The 13196-nt window shown below is 62.8% G+C and overlaps 1 protein-coding gene across 1 annotated transcript; it reads right to left on the bottom strand.

Moving 5' to 3' along the window:
• Positions 1–1225: 1225 nt before the first annotated feature.
• Positions 1226–12803, bottom strand: RAMP3 (receptor activity modifying protein 3). Its single transcript, XM_082692152.1, has 3 exons — positions 12373–12803; positions 6173–6305; positions 1226–2376 (listed from the first exon to the last, which is right to left on the bottom strand). Exons 1-3 carry the CDS (start codon positions 12431–12433, stop codon positions 2121–2123), a joined length of 450 nt encoding a protein of 149 aa, XP_082548278.1. The 5' UTR covers positions 12434–12803; the 3' UTR covers positions 1226–2120.
• Between the last annotated feature and the right edge of the window lie 393 nt (positions 12804–13196).

The raw sequence follows: 13196 nt of genomic DNA, 5'->3' as shown, positions 1-13196 counted from the left end.
TGCGCGGGGTGTGGCGTGTGCTGCAGCCGCCCAGACGGACCCAGACGATATCCTTCTCAACAGCCCAGATGCTCGAAACAAAACATGGGGAGCTCAGAAGCTAAAGCCGAAGGAAGCGGCTTCCGCAGCCCTGGTCTACCCTCATCTCCGGTGACATACGTCCACCACATAGGGATGAGGGACCACAGTCAGGGGGCAGATGGCTGAGCCAGGCCAAGTGTGGGAATGGACACAGAGCCCAGGCCAGCAAGGTCCCCGACTGCACACAGCCGCACGGGGACATAAGTTACAAACACAACGCACCTGGGAGACCCCAGAGCGTCCTGGGCAGCCCGGGGCTGGCACCACCCAGCACCACCTCGCCCTGGCCCCTCGGCCCTGTCCACCCACAGCAGGCATGCCACGCTCTCTCCTGCAGTCACGCTTCACAAACGTGGGACTCGGAGGATCCCCCCCGCTGCTCTGTGCCCTGTCGCCCCCGCAAAGCTGAGTAGAAGACACTCATTCCCCACCTCCAGCCAGAGATGATTTTTAGCGTGATGGCAGACAGAGGACGGCTCCCCATGGGAGGGAAGGGACCCAGCCATGGCGACGCAGTCATGAAGTACCAGGAGCAGGTAGCCTCTGGCAGGCCAGGTGACAGGTGGCAGAGATCCCTGGGTGTGACCGCCGCATCCCAGCAGGACAGGGTTCTGGAGAACCAGCAGCAGCCGGCTCCATTCTGCTCAGACCCTCACGGAGGAAGGTCATCGAGAGCTGGGCTGGCGAGAGGAGCAGGGCCTCTGAAGGGCATGGAACTTGCCTGCTGGTTCTCTCCAGCCTCCCCCAGAGCCCAGCCCCACTGGTGGTCCCAGCAAGTGGCACTGGAGACCACAGCTCACATCTGAAAGACCGCCCTGGAACTGGACAGAGACAGCAGCCAGCGGGAGGCCTCGGCCCACTGCTCCACCGGAGGCCTCCATGACCAGCATCAGCCCTTCCCCTGAAAACCCGCCGGGTGGTCCCAAAATGCACCCAGAAGGCCAGGCTGACAGCACCTGCCGGCATCCCTCCATCGGCCCACAGCACCCCCCACCATCCGCTGCCCCTTGAAAGCCTCAGAACTCTGACATTTTGGGGTTCTGGGGCGTCCCTCAGTGACTTTCTATCTAGAAAACCAGGGTGAGGACTTGTCAGCCCCAAGAGACAGCCTGTCTCCAAACACCCCGAAATAAACCAGGGAAGCCAGAAGCGATGACTCTTTACTCAGAGAAAGCACACACAGCACACACAGAGCCAGCCAACGTGCAGCTCACGGGACCCCAGCCCAGAGGGGCCTGACTCACAAGGAGGACTGCGCAGGGGGCACAGATGGGGGTCTCAGGCGGTGCCTGGCCGCCAGGGGACCCAGGCCTGACTCTCAGTCTGTCGGGGTTTTCCGTCCTCAGGCCGTGTGTGGGCTCCCCGCCAGGAGGGCTCAGACACAGCGCAGCAAGATCCCACAGACCCCAAGCGCACATCTAGCCGACCCCTGCCCAGATGTGAGGATGTGAGCGGGCAGGCCAGGCCAGGGAGGGCCAGGGGCGCCAGAGGGGGTGGAGCCAGCCCGGGGGTGGAGCCAGGGTCAGCGCAGGAGACGGGGTCAGGGCAAGGAGTGGGGTCAGAACAGGTAGGGTCAGTGTAGGCGGAGGGGTCAGGGCAGGAGGGGCGGGTCAGGGTAGGAGGTGGGGTCAGGGTAGGAGTTGGGGTGAGGTCAGGGGTTGGGGCCAGGGCAGGAGATGGGGTCAGGGCAGGGGTGGAGTCGGGTTGGGAGGCGGAGTCAGAGCCAGGCGGCGGTGGGGTCGGGGGCAGGAGGCCCGGCGGCGGGGCCAGGCAGGGCTCTGCGAAGGAACCACCTGGACACCCAGCCTGGGCGGCGGGCACAGCAGCAGCGATTCGGGCTCTGGTCTTGGCGCGTTTTCTTTCCCGGCCCAAGAAAGAGGAAGAGCCTAGGTGAGCAGCGTGAGTGCAACGGGCTGTAGGGCCGGGTGGCGCCTGCCCAAGACCGCCGGGTCCGGATCCGGGTCCGGGTCCGGGGCGGCTCCCCAGCCCCCAGCCCGGCCTTCCCTCTCTCCAGGTGCGGCCCCTGCGACCGCCGGGCCTCACAGCAGCTGGTCAGGGCGCTTGCTGCGCCACACCACCAGGCCAGCCATGGCCACGGTCAGCAGGACTGGCACGGCGATGAGCGGGATGAGGACCTCGTCTGGGGGGTCCTCCCAGTGCGTCCTGTCCACGGTGCAGTTGGCGAAGAACTGCCGGTGTACGCCGCTGATGAAGCCCTGCGCCAGCGGGTTGGGCCAGTAGCAGCCCACCACGTTGGTCTCCACCTCCGTGCAGTTGGTGAAGCTCTCGTAGTACCTGCAAAGGCCAAGGGCGTGACAACCGGCGCCCCCCCCGCCCCGCGCCCCCGTCAAGCGGGCCGTGTCCCCGGATAGAGGGGCTGGGGCCCAGTCCTGGGTGGCTCTGGACAGTGGGGAAGGGAGCGCCCTCTCGACCCTGATAGCACGGCACCTATGCCACATGCCGTCTCCTTCCCCAGAGGCTCCTGGGGCAAAGTGACCATCCCGCCGCCAAGCCTTTCCTCCCCTGGGCCAGAGTCGGACTCTGCTGTGCCTGAGCCGCCTCCTCCACATGCCCAACCATGCTCTGCACCGCTCTGCTGCATGCCTGCCACCAAGCCCCCTGCACCTGAAGCCCCAGGCCAGTGAGGTGACTTCTGCACACACCCTGGGCTCATCCAGCCCAGACCGCAGACCACCCATCTCAACCAAGAGCGGAGCTTCCGCGGCTGAGTTCTGTCCATGCTTCATGCCCACGACCAACTCCCTGGGAGTCCTGGGAGTCCCTGAGCTCCCAGAGCCCCCCGTCTGGGCCCAGTCTGCCCAGAGGACATATAGGGCCTGACCCCTTCCTTCAAGGCAGAGGGATGCATGACCCACAAGGCACTCATCATCAAAGATGCTCTGTGGACCCCAGGGGAGGGGTCTCCAAGGCCAAGGGCCAGCTGCCTCCTTTGCCAGGTCAGGAGAGGTCAGCCTCCGTCACACAGGACAGGCTCAAGCCCCCTCCCCCATGGGCCTCCCTGTCCATGTCATCAACCTCTGAAGGGCACACAGCATGCCACAGATGAGGTGCCACATCTGTCCAGGAGGTGGGCTCTGGACAGTTCAAACCACCGACCAGGGCTGCAGCCACAGGCACCCAGAGTCGGCCAAACAGCCACCTCGCCCTGAGCACAACGAGCAGTCTCTGGAGGTGGGAGCCTAGACTGGCGACACGCGCCAGGGGGCACCGGCTCTATCCATGGCCCGTGCCTTCCCACACCTGGCTGAGTGCCGCCTGCAGATCAGGAACAGGAGGCCCACGGGCTCCAGCCTCGGCTCACATGGGAACAAAGGCTGGGGCGAGGCAGGCCTGAGGCCCTGTGCCCCACGTCCTCCTTTCTGCACTGTCCTGGGGAACGTGGCCTGCCCTGAGCCATCAACAGGAAGGAGCTGCTTCCCGCACAGATGCTGTCTCCACCCAGCAAGGATGGGAAACGAAGGGCAGTGGATTCCCGCAGCCAGCCCTCTGGGTGGCCAGCCCTCCTGGCACAGTTCTAGCGCGTTGGCTGGAATGCAGGTCACACACCGGGACCCCCCAGGTAAGGCCTACAAGGAGGAGCCCACACAGATGGATGAGAGCCAGGAGCAGAAGGGACGAGGTGAGTCACATCCAGAGCCTGGGATGTGCCCAGGTCAGGTCCACAGGAACCCCATCATCCCAGACCCACCCCCTGTAACCCCGGTCTCAGTGACCTGCTACCCAGGAGAGGTCCAACCCAGCCTTTGCTTGAGGTAGCCCCCATCCCTGGAGTATGACGAGAACCCCTGCTCTGACTCCCTTGCCTGCCAGAAGGCCCCCCACCACTCTCCCCAGGGCCGAGACTAGGCCAGATGAGGCTTGACCCAAGCGGACAAAGCCAGGAAAGGAAGCCACGCCCCCCAAAAGGCCATGCACAACAGCGCAGACCGCCTTCCAGATTTCAGCCATGCTTCTTGGGTCCCTGAGCCTCAGTTTCCCCACCTGTAAGTGGGGTTCATAGTACCTCTCCAGGAGGATAACGGAGAGGATCAGGGAATGCACCCACGTGTGTACCTGCACAGCGCTGAGCACAGCACCCGTCTCTGAGCATTGGCTCACAGAGGCGCATGCTGAGTGCCCAGGCCAGGTGCTTCTGGAGAATACTGGGGGCTAGCTGGGCCGACAAAGGTTGCAAAGGCCACCACTCCCCAGCAGCCTGCCATTAGCACACAGCCCCACGCCCTGCAAACTCGCCAGCCCCAGGTCGGGCTGGAGACACAACCGAGGGGTTCTTCACGAGGAAGGCACTGTATGCGTGACATCGGGGAACCCAGGTCCCAAGACTCTGTTCTCCCCAGCGTCCCCTAGTGAGTGGGGGCCTCCCCATGTCCCCCTTGAGTGTGGCCCCCAGAGCACCCTCCCTCCAGCTCCTGGGGCGCTGCACACACAGTTAAAGAAATGCAGCTCTAGCTCCGATGTCTGGGGGCTACGCAGCCCAGATGCCCCCGGTCAGGTGCCTTCTCCCACCAGGCAGTCGCTTTTCCGACTCAGCTCCTGGATTTGCTTCAAGATTTGCTTCCTGCGTTGTTGCTCTTAGGCAATACAGCACGGCACTTGGAAACCTCACTAGCAGCCACCCCTTAATGGGAGGACGGGGTCTCCATCCTCAGCAAGCTGGCTGTGGGCCGAGGACAAGGGCAGTGACCTCAGACACGGATCACCGTGGGGACAGGCCCCCGGCGCTCACTGCCCCTGGGACCCCTCCGCCCGCCCGCGGCTGCCACACCTGCCCACCCGCTCTCACGCTCTGTCTCTGCCCTCTGCCTCTGACTTCATCCTCTTCTGTGGTTTGCTCACTATCTGGGGGGCGGGGAGTGGTACCACCCCTGCACCCTGAGAAAGGGCGCCAGAGAAACACGAGGCGGGAGCTCTGCGTGTCTGACGCTGTTTCCATGATGACAGATTGGCGGGGAAAAGCATTCTAGAAATCTGAAGCCCCAGCCCCCAGCCCCTCCTGGTTTCCAGGGCTGCATGGGGCGTGTGAGGCCCCGAGTCCTCACGTGTGTCTAGCCCACTGTTGTCCCTCGGCACACATGCCTCTGCCCCTTCGTGGCCGTGCTGTTGTCCGGGGACTTGGTGCCGGGCACCAGGCAAGCTCTCGGGATCTGAACCTGAGCCCTACCTGGAAATGGCCCTGAGTTTCTCCCTGCGTCTCCCTGCCCACCTTCTAGAACTCCTGCCCCCAGGTCACCCGGCCTGTGGGCGGACTCGCAGCTCAGCCTTCCTGCCTTGTCTTCCACTCCCTGTTCCACCGCCCAGGACTCTCTCTGCGCCTGCCATGCTTCTTCTCTGCCTCACGATGCCTCTGAGGCACTGAGACGGCCTGGGGTGCCCCTCTCGCTGCACAAGGACCTGCAGACGCCGGTCCCCGCCCTGCTGTCCCGCCAGAGCCTTTTATGTAACATCCCGGTTGCCCCTGGACGCTCACGACCACGACTGGGTGGGGTCAGGGCTGGCAGGGCGGCGGGTCTGGGGGAAGGGGTCGCCTGGAATTTCCCAGGCTCTGCTGGCCCCTCCGAGGGGGCCCCAGTGGCCCCAGCGGCCCCACACCACACTAAGGATGGCTCACCCAAAGGGTTCCTCCCTGGGTGCAGTGGAAGGGGCAGTCACTGTCCCCAGGCTCCCGGCTCTGCGGCCCGGGCCTCGCTCATGGGTATGAGAAAGTGCAGACCCTCCGTTCCAATGGCCCAGAGAACAAGCCTCAGGGACTCCCAAACCCAGGTCCCCTGCTCCCCATTTCCAATGCCTCTTCTAGGGGCTTCAGTGCCCAGTACCCCCAGCCGACAGTGGATCTGGGGGTACGGTCCACACCCATGACCCCTGCGTGGACCAGACACAGCCGCTGTGGGGGGAACTGTTCCTGAATGAAACAGTGAAACTTCTGCATCTGCCAGGAATGGGCAGGGAGGGCAGGGGAGGTCAGGTGGGGGGGGGGGTGAGCAGGGAGGTCAGGTGGGGCGGGGGTGAGCAGGGAGGTCAGGTGTGGCGGGGCAGGCAGGGCGGCCGTGGTGAGCAGGGCTGGGGCACTCACACGATGAACTCGGACAGGTTGCAGCGCTTCCACGCGTCCAGCGTGCGCATCATGTCGGCAAAGGCCTTCCCACAGAGCGGCAGCTTCTCCAGCATGCGTGTCTCGTTGCAGCCCCCCGCCGGGGGACACCCACCTGGAGAGGGGACAGCCGTGGGCATGACACAGCCGGGAACATGGTTTGCAAAGTGACCCTCGAGCCTCCTGCTGACGTCCCCCCACAGGCAGCTGGGGGCCCTCCCGCACAGCCCTGGCCTGGGCCAGGGAGGTGAAGCCTCTGCCTGCCGTAAAGGAGACACACGCAGTGGCACCTTAATGGGACCCAGAGCGCAGGGACCTCCTGACATGGTGTGGGAGGGGGAAGGTGAGGGAGAGTGGCAGGCAGAGATGCGTGTCCTGGGGGTCCGGGAAGCCGAGAGCAGGTGGGCTTCCACGTGCGGTGGGGGTGGGCAGCGAGTCCCACCCCCAGGGACGGGGTCAGGGACAGCAGAGTGGCCCCACAGCAGCACGAGTGGCGTGGGTGCCCGGAGCACACCCCCAGAAGGTCCTGAGAGTCTGCGGACCGTCTAGGACCACAGGGGCCCCAGCGGAGGCCCCCGTGGGGGGGCGACACTGCCAGCCCTGTCGAGGCCGCCCCTCCATTCCAGGAGGCCCGGGACTGACGAGACGCAGGGACTCGTGTTCCAGAAGCAGGGCCAGGTCACTCCCCAGGTCTGGCGGGGGTCCCCCCCAGGTATCCCAGCAGCCCCCCCTCCCTCCAATTCTGCCCCCAACACCGCCATCCGTCCACCTCCACCTTCCCCCAGCTCATTTGCCCCCTGAGCAGCTCCCACCTTCAGGACGGGCCCACCCTTCCCCCCCAGACACCTCTCTTAATCTTCCTTCTCGTGGCCTCTGCTTTGGCTCCCACCACACAATTAAAAGAAAGCCTTGTGGTGTGTGTCCTGGTATAAGCGTGAATATGGGTGTGCTCACGTGTGTGTGTGTGTGCACACAGCCCTACTGTGTGCATGTGTGTGTGCACATGTGTGTGGGGGGGTGTACATGTGCGTACACATCTGTGTGTGTTCTGGCAGAGGATGTTGTGTCACAGAACAAACCACAGAGAAGGAAACAAGAGAGAGGCCCACATCCAGAACTGGGCAGACCCGGGCTCACACCCAGCATCACTGGTCACCAGCTGACCTCAGTTTCCCCATCTGTAAACTAAGGGAAATGGGTCCTGCCTCACTCACAAGGGACCGTAGGGACGGGCATCAGTCATGTGCCCACAGAGGCTCCTGTCTTTCCAATGTTGTTACTGCCGGTGTTTGACGTGGGTCTGTAGCTCCCTCGCTCCCCAAACCATCAGCACCTCATTGGTATTCCGAAAAGACTTTTCAAGAGAATGAATGAATGAATGAATGATCAGTTCCTGAGGGCAGCAGCAGATATTTCACAGTCTGAGCCGCAAATATGCAGGAGAAATGTCCATCAACAAGAAATGGTGGGTTCTGACCCACTGAGATCCTACACCGCAGGCCAGGTTGTCCCCAGGGCAGACCACAGAGTGCCCTGTGGGGAGGCCTGTGCCTGGCTCAGGGAGGGGCTTGCATCCCACAGGAGGTGGCCCTGTGACCCTAAGGACACTTCTGGGAACAAAAGGGAGACAAGAATGAAGAGGGCAAAGATGCGAGGAGTTTAAAAAAAAATAAGTCCAAAAAAAGACCAAAAAAGAGAAGAGAAAAAGTTCTGATGACACGATGGGAGACATAAGCCAACCCACGCCAACAGTCAGATTGAGGGGCCCTGGCCAGCGCAGTCAGCGGAATGCGTGACTCTTGACCTCGGCGTTCAAGCCCCACAGTGGGTGCAGAGAGTACTCAAAACACAATCTTTAAAAAAATAGATTTAAACACCCCAGTTAAGAAGCAAAGTTGTTGGGGCGCCTGGGTGGCTCAGTGGGTTAAGCCTCTGCCTTCAACTCAGGTCATGATCTCAGGGTCCTGGGATCAAGTCCCACGTTGTGCCAGGCTCTCTGCTCGGCGGGGAACCTGCTTCCTCCTCTCTCTCTGCCTGCCTCTCTGCCTAGTTGTGATCTCTCTCTCTGCCAAATAAATAAATAAAATCTTTAAAAAAAAAAAAGAAGAAGAAGAAGAAGAAGCAAAATTGTTAGCTGAGATGCAAAGACAGACCCCGCCACAGGCTGTTCACAGGAACCCTGCTTTAAACAAAGAACTGAAACACGTTCCAAGTAAGAGGGGGGAAAGCACACTGCTGCTGCTCCAAAGACAGGCAGCGCGGCTGTGTGCATACCGGGCCGCGAGTGTTTCAGGGAAAGGACATCACCAGAGATGAGGGGGTCTTTCACAGTGACCAACAGTTCAGTGCACCAAGAAGACGTAACCGTGCTAAACATGTACGCCCCCAATAACAGGGCGTCAAAACACAGGAGGCAAAAGTGAGTAGAATCGCAAAGAACAAATGACAAATCCACAGTAACAGCTGCGGATTCCATACTCCCCTCTCCGTAATTTACAGAACAAACGAGTGGACAGAAACATCAGTGAGATTACAGAAATGAACCGTGAGGGAGCGCCGGCACAGACAGGAGGCTGGAGAGCCAGACTGCACTTTGCTTAGCTGGGGGGGGCCACCCATGGGTATTAGGAGTGAAGGGGCAGCAGTGAGGTTGGAAAGGTGGACCCCGAGCCGGACTGAGCAGGCCTCCCAGGGCACTTTGCAACCCCCTCGCGCTCCCGCTGAACCCAGTCTCGGGAACTCCCTCGCACGTCCAGGCTGCCAGCAGCCAAGTCCCAAGCTGATGTTCCTTCAAGAGGAGCCTGGCCGTCTCCTCCACAGCGTCGGACCAATGTCCACAGAGTGGCCTGTCCTAAGTAAGCTCCCGCTCGTGGAAGCACTTAAAAAGACAGGGTCACCCCAAAGGGAAGGTCATCCACCTGCTCAGTAACACAGTGCATGGGGGGGGGGGCAAGCCCAAGCCACCTTGCCTGCAGAGATGCCCTCCCAGTGGTCTGTCGACATCCTCATGCTAATCCCATCCTCAGGTTGCCTGAGGAACGGCATCCCTGCTCCCAACCCCCCAGCTTAAATGCCCAGGGTAAAAGCAACTTTCCCACAGGCAAATGCGGAGTCAAGTGAACCAGGGTGTGCCGTGGCCCCGCCTCGCCCCACCATCCTGCCCAGATGCACTGCCCAGCTGCTGGCAGGAAGGCAGCCCTGGGTCGAGGGCCACATGGGCATGGGACCAATGACTCGGGAGCGCAGGCCCTTGGGGAGCTACATGGGGGCGGGGGAAAAATGATGAAGCCGGCCTGTGTTCCTTTCTCCCATCACTGCCCTATTCTGAAGGCACCTCTCTCTGCAGCTCCCCAACGGGCCCCCCACCAGAGGTACTAGAAGTCCACACGCATTCTCCACACCCGGCCCTCAGTCCCATCCCTGGACCTGGCCTTGCCCTGATGGGATCATCACAGCATCCCATCTGAGTCTCCTGAGCTCCACCCACCTCTCACAAGGGCATAAGCCACACAAATCCCGCACTGTCCCCTCCTCCTGGCTGCCACCACACCTTCTGGTGAAAACCCACCTTCACCTAGACCGTCTACCTGATCTGACACCTGGACCTACACATCTGGACCCTCTGGACCCCTGGATTGGCAGCCCCTGGACCTGGGCCCCCAGGAGCCCCGCAGCGCGCCTGAACCACCTGCTGTCAGCCCCCTAAGAGCCAGCACAGTGCTTCCTTCCTCTCCTTCTCCTCCCTCTGCCCCAGTCCCTCTCTTTTCTCACCCCTCCTCCTCCTTCCTGGACCAGAGTCTCCACCGGCAGTGCCAGCGCAGCAGGAGCCTGGCCAGGACTGGTGGAAAATGCTCCGTCAAGGACTGTGGGGCGGGGGTGGGGGGTGCTGTGAGGATGCTAGGACAGTGCCACCGCTGGGTCCGCACAACGCAGGCCCCGTGGGACAAGCCAGAAGTGTCCTGGTTGGGGGGCGGGGGAGAGGCATTCTAGCACCATCTCTGCCACACACCCCGCTCAAGCGCTCCAAGCAAAACCCCACACCCCAGCCAGTGTTAGAACAGCAGGTAAAGACGCAGATTCCTGACAACACCAAGAAAGTGGGCGGCTGCCACAGGCTGCCAGCTACATCAGGAAGGTCTCGGGAATGAAGCTGACACACAAAACTCCGTTGGCTCTACCAGGGAAACGAAGAAAATGTAGCGCTGGGCTCCTTTTGTCTCGGGGACTTCCAGACTCCAGGAGATGATAAACAACCAAACAGACGCATTTCCCAGAGAAAGGCCTCTTACAGGGGCATTTGGAAATGAAATACAGGAGCCTCTCATCCTTCCCCAGATGGAAATGAGGAGCAGCCACACCGGGCACTAGGCCATTGTTTCTGGAAGGCTCCACTCCTGCCCCTGAGTCTGGGCAGAGTCCTCCCACCCTGGACCTTGGTTTCTTATCTGTAAAACAAGGAGGAGGGTCAGAAGACCTTCGAGGCCCCTGTCGGCCAACCACCTGTGTCACCAGGCCAGGCTAGAGTATGAACAGTCGGGGTGAGAACAGGTGAGCTCCCCACCCAGAGGTCCTGCGTGGTGGCGGGTGCCTCCGAATGGATGTCTGGAATCCACCCCAAGAAACCTGAATTCACCTTCCTTGCCTGGCCTTCCACAGTCCGGCCTCAAGGAGCCTCTGTCAGCAGCCACCTTCAGAGCTCGGCCCCACTGGTGACACATGGTGTGGGACCATGAGCAGGTCTTGCCTCTCCCTGCGTCCCACTCAGCCAGCAGCCCCTTCCCAAGGCCCTCCCTCTGGCAGGACCAGCAGCGGCTGGTGCCCCACCCGGGCCAGAGGGCCCCACCCGCCGGAGGGAGACCGTGGAGCCACCGAGGGAGGACCAGATACCTCTGGTCTGCCTCTGGTCCTTCACAATCCCATGCTGGAGGCAGGCCAGGGGAGCCTCGGTCATCCTGGAAATGAGGCTAAGAGCTCCCTTCCCTTGAGGCACCCAATCTCCATTCCAGGTGCCTCGGAGGGGAGGCTTACTGAAATCCCAAGTCGGTATGCTCCCGATGTCCAGAGGCCACCACATACCCTTCCCTTCAACACAAAAATCCACCTCCTAGGCTCTGACCCTGGACGGTGAGACGAAGCCCCACTTTCTCTACGCAGACATCTCCAGGGGAAGGGTGGCCCAGAAAGCGGGAAAGCCCTTTCCCACCTCCTCGCGGATTCCAAACCAGCAAAGCCGACCACAATTTCAAACAAGGTCAACTTTGCCTCTTATAGCCCGGGACATGGGCCAGCGAGGGCAAGGCTGGCCTTCCACAGGACCGGGGGATAGTGACCCCTCACAGAGGCCCTGAGCACCGGACCCCCAGGCCAGGGCTCCCCAGCTCCCCTCAGCAGGCTGCCCACCCAGCCTCTCCAGGGAAAGCCCTCCTCAAACACACACATGCCTCTTACTTGATCTTGGATCATCTCTTAAGTAAAATTTTTCAAAACAAGCTTTTCATTGGACCATTCCCAATTCACAAACAAGGTATCCTCTAGAGCCCCGCTTTCTTGCTGGAGGAGGGGCCTGGGAGCGAGGCCTCAAGAAGCCGGCACCTTCCGGGTCCTGCAAGCCCCGGGGAACACGCGCGCACACACACGGAAGGGCTGTCCTCTGAGGACAAGGACAAGTGGAAAGGACCAGCCCTCTATGGGGTCTGGATTCCTCCCACCCAAGCCCTGAGCGTGGGGTGCGCAAGAGCTCCAGGACAGGGAGCTCACTACCTAACAGGGTACTGGGAGCCGAACCTGCGCTGTCTCTGCTTGCTCGCTTGCTCGGGGTGTCGCGCTGGCAGGCCATCCCCAGCCTGCTGGCAGCGAGACCCGAGACATCGCAGCTGCGAGGAGCAGGCGCGGCCCCCGCCCGCTGGCCGGGCATATCCTGTACGCGACCCCGCGCCTCCCTTCCCAGACCCTGTCCGTCGCCTCCGGCTCCTCCGAGGACGGTGCACAGGACCCTCCCGCGGAGGCTGGGGACGGCGCCGGGGTCAAGCCTCGCCGCTTCGGAGCCGCGCGCCGGGCAGGCCGGGATCCGTGCAGCACAGGAGGCACGGCCCGGCGCGGGCGCGGGAGGTCGAAGCCCGCGCGGGTCCCCGCGGCCCCGGAGGAAGTCGGGGCGCCCCGGCACGAGACCCCGCGGCCCTTACCGCAGAGCAGCAGCAGCAGCAGCAGCCGAAACTGCGGGCGCCGCCGCTCTCGCGTCTCCATGGCCGGATGGCTGCGGCGCGCGGTCGGCTCCGTCCCGGCTGGGTGCGCGGGGGGCGCAGAGGGACGCGGCCGAGGGTGGGGCGGCGGAGAGCCCGCCCCTAGACTGCGCCCTCCCCCTCGGGGACGCGCCCACCCACAGGGGACACTCCTGCTTCCAGAGCGCGCGCCTGGCCGGGACGCGCCCTCCCGGGAAGCGCCCCACCTCCCCCAGGACTCGCCCCCTAGCCCGAGCGTACACCCTCAAGACAAGACCCCCACCCCCGGTGCGAGCCCCGTCCTCCAGTTCCGGGGTGCTGCCGGCGGCAAGCGCGCGGTTGGCAGGCGGGGGGCGGGTTGGGGGGGAGGGGCGGCCTAGGGAGCGAGAAGAAGTGGGTACGCGTGCGGGAGTGTGCCAGGAGGCGGGAAGCGGGCGGCCGAGGGCTGGGAAGGTGTCTGGAGCGGGATTGCTGTGCGGCTGCGAGCCCAAGAGAGATCGGACCGGAGGGTGTGCGGGGGCGGCACCAGCCGGAGGAGAAGTGGGGCCGCGGAGGGGTGGAGCAGGTAGAGGCCACCAGAGTGAAGCAGCTGATCCCCGAGTCCCTATTGGCCCCAGGCCCTCCAAGATACTCCACTGTGCCTCTGTATCCCTCTGCACCTGAAGGGGATGGGGGCCTGGGCAGGTAGGGCACCCTGGTGCGCACGCGCGCGCACACACCACTACCTTTGCCTGGAAGCCCCAGTCCTCAGGCCCTGATCCCTGCCCTGTGACCTCTGGGAAACCTCA

The sequence above is a fragment of the Mustela nivalis genome (assembly GCF_964662115.1).
Source record: "Mustela nivalis genome assembly, chromosome: 12".
Classification (NCBI taxonomy): domain Eukaryota; kingdom Metazoa; phylum Chordata; class Mammalia; order Carnivora; family Mustelidae; genus Mustela; species Mustela nivalis.
The sequence above is the reverse complement of the archived record's forward strand: the minus strand, read 5'-3'. Positions and strand labels throughout refer to the sequence as shown.

Coding starts and splice junctions, on each gene's coding strand:
- RAMP3 (XM_082692152.1), bottom strand. CDS start 12,433: ATGGAGACGCGAGAGCGGCGGCGCCCGCAGTTTCGGCTGCTGCTGCTG. Junction 6,306..12,372: donor GCTGCTGCTGCTGCTCTGCG/GTAAGGGCCGCG, acceptor TCCCCTCTCCAG/GTGGGTGTCCCCCGGCGGGG. Junction 2,377..6,172: donor AACCTGTCCGAGTTCATCGT/GTGAGTGCCCCA, acceptor TGGCCTTTGCAG/GTACTACGAGAGCTTCACCA.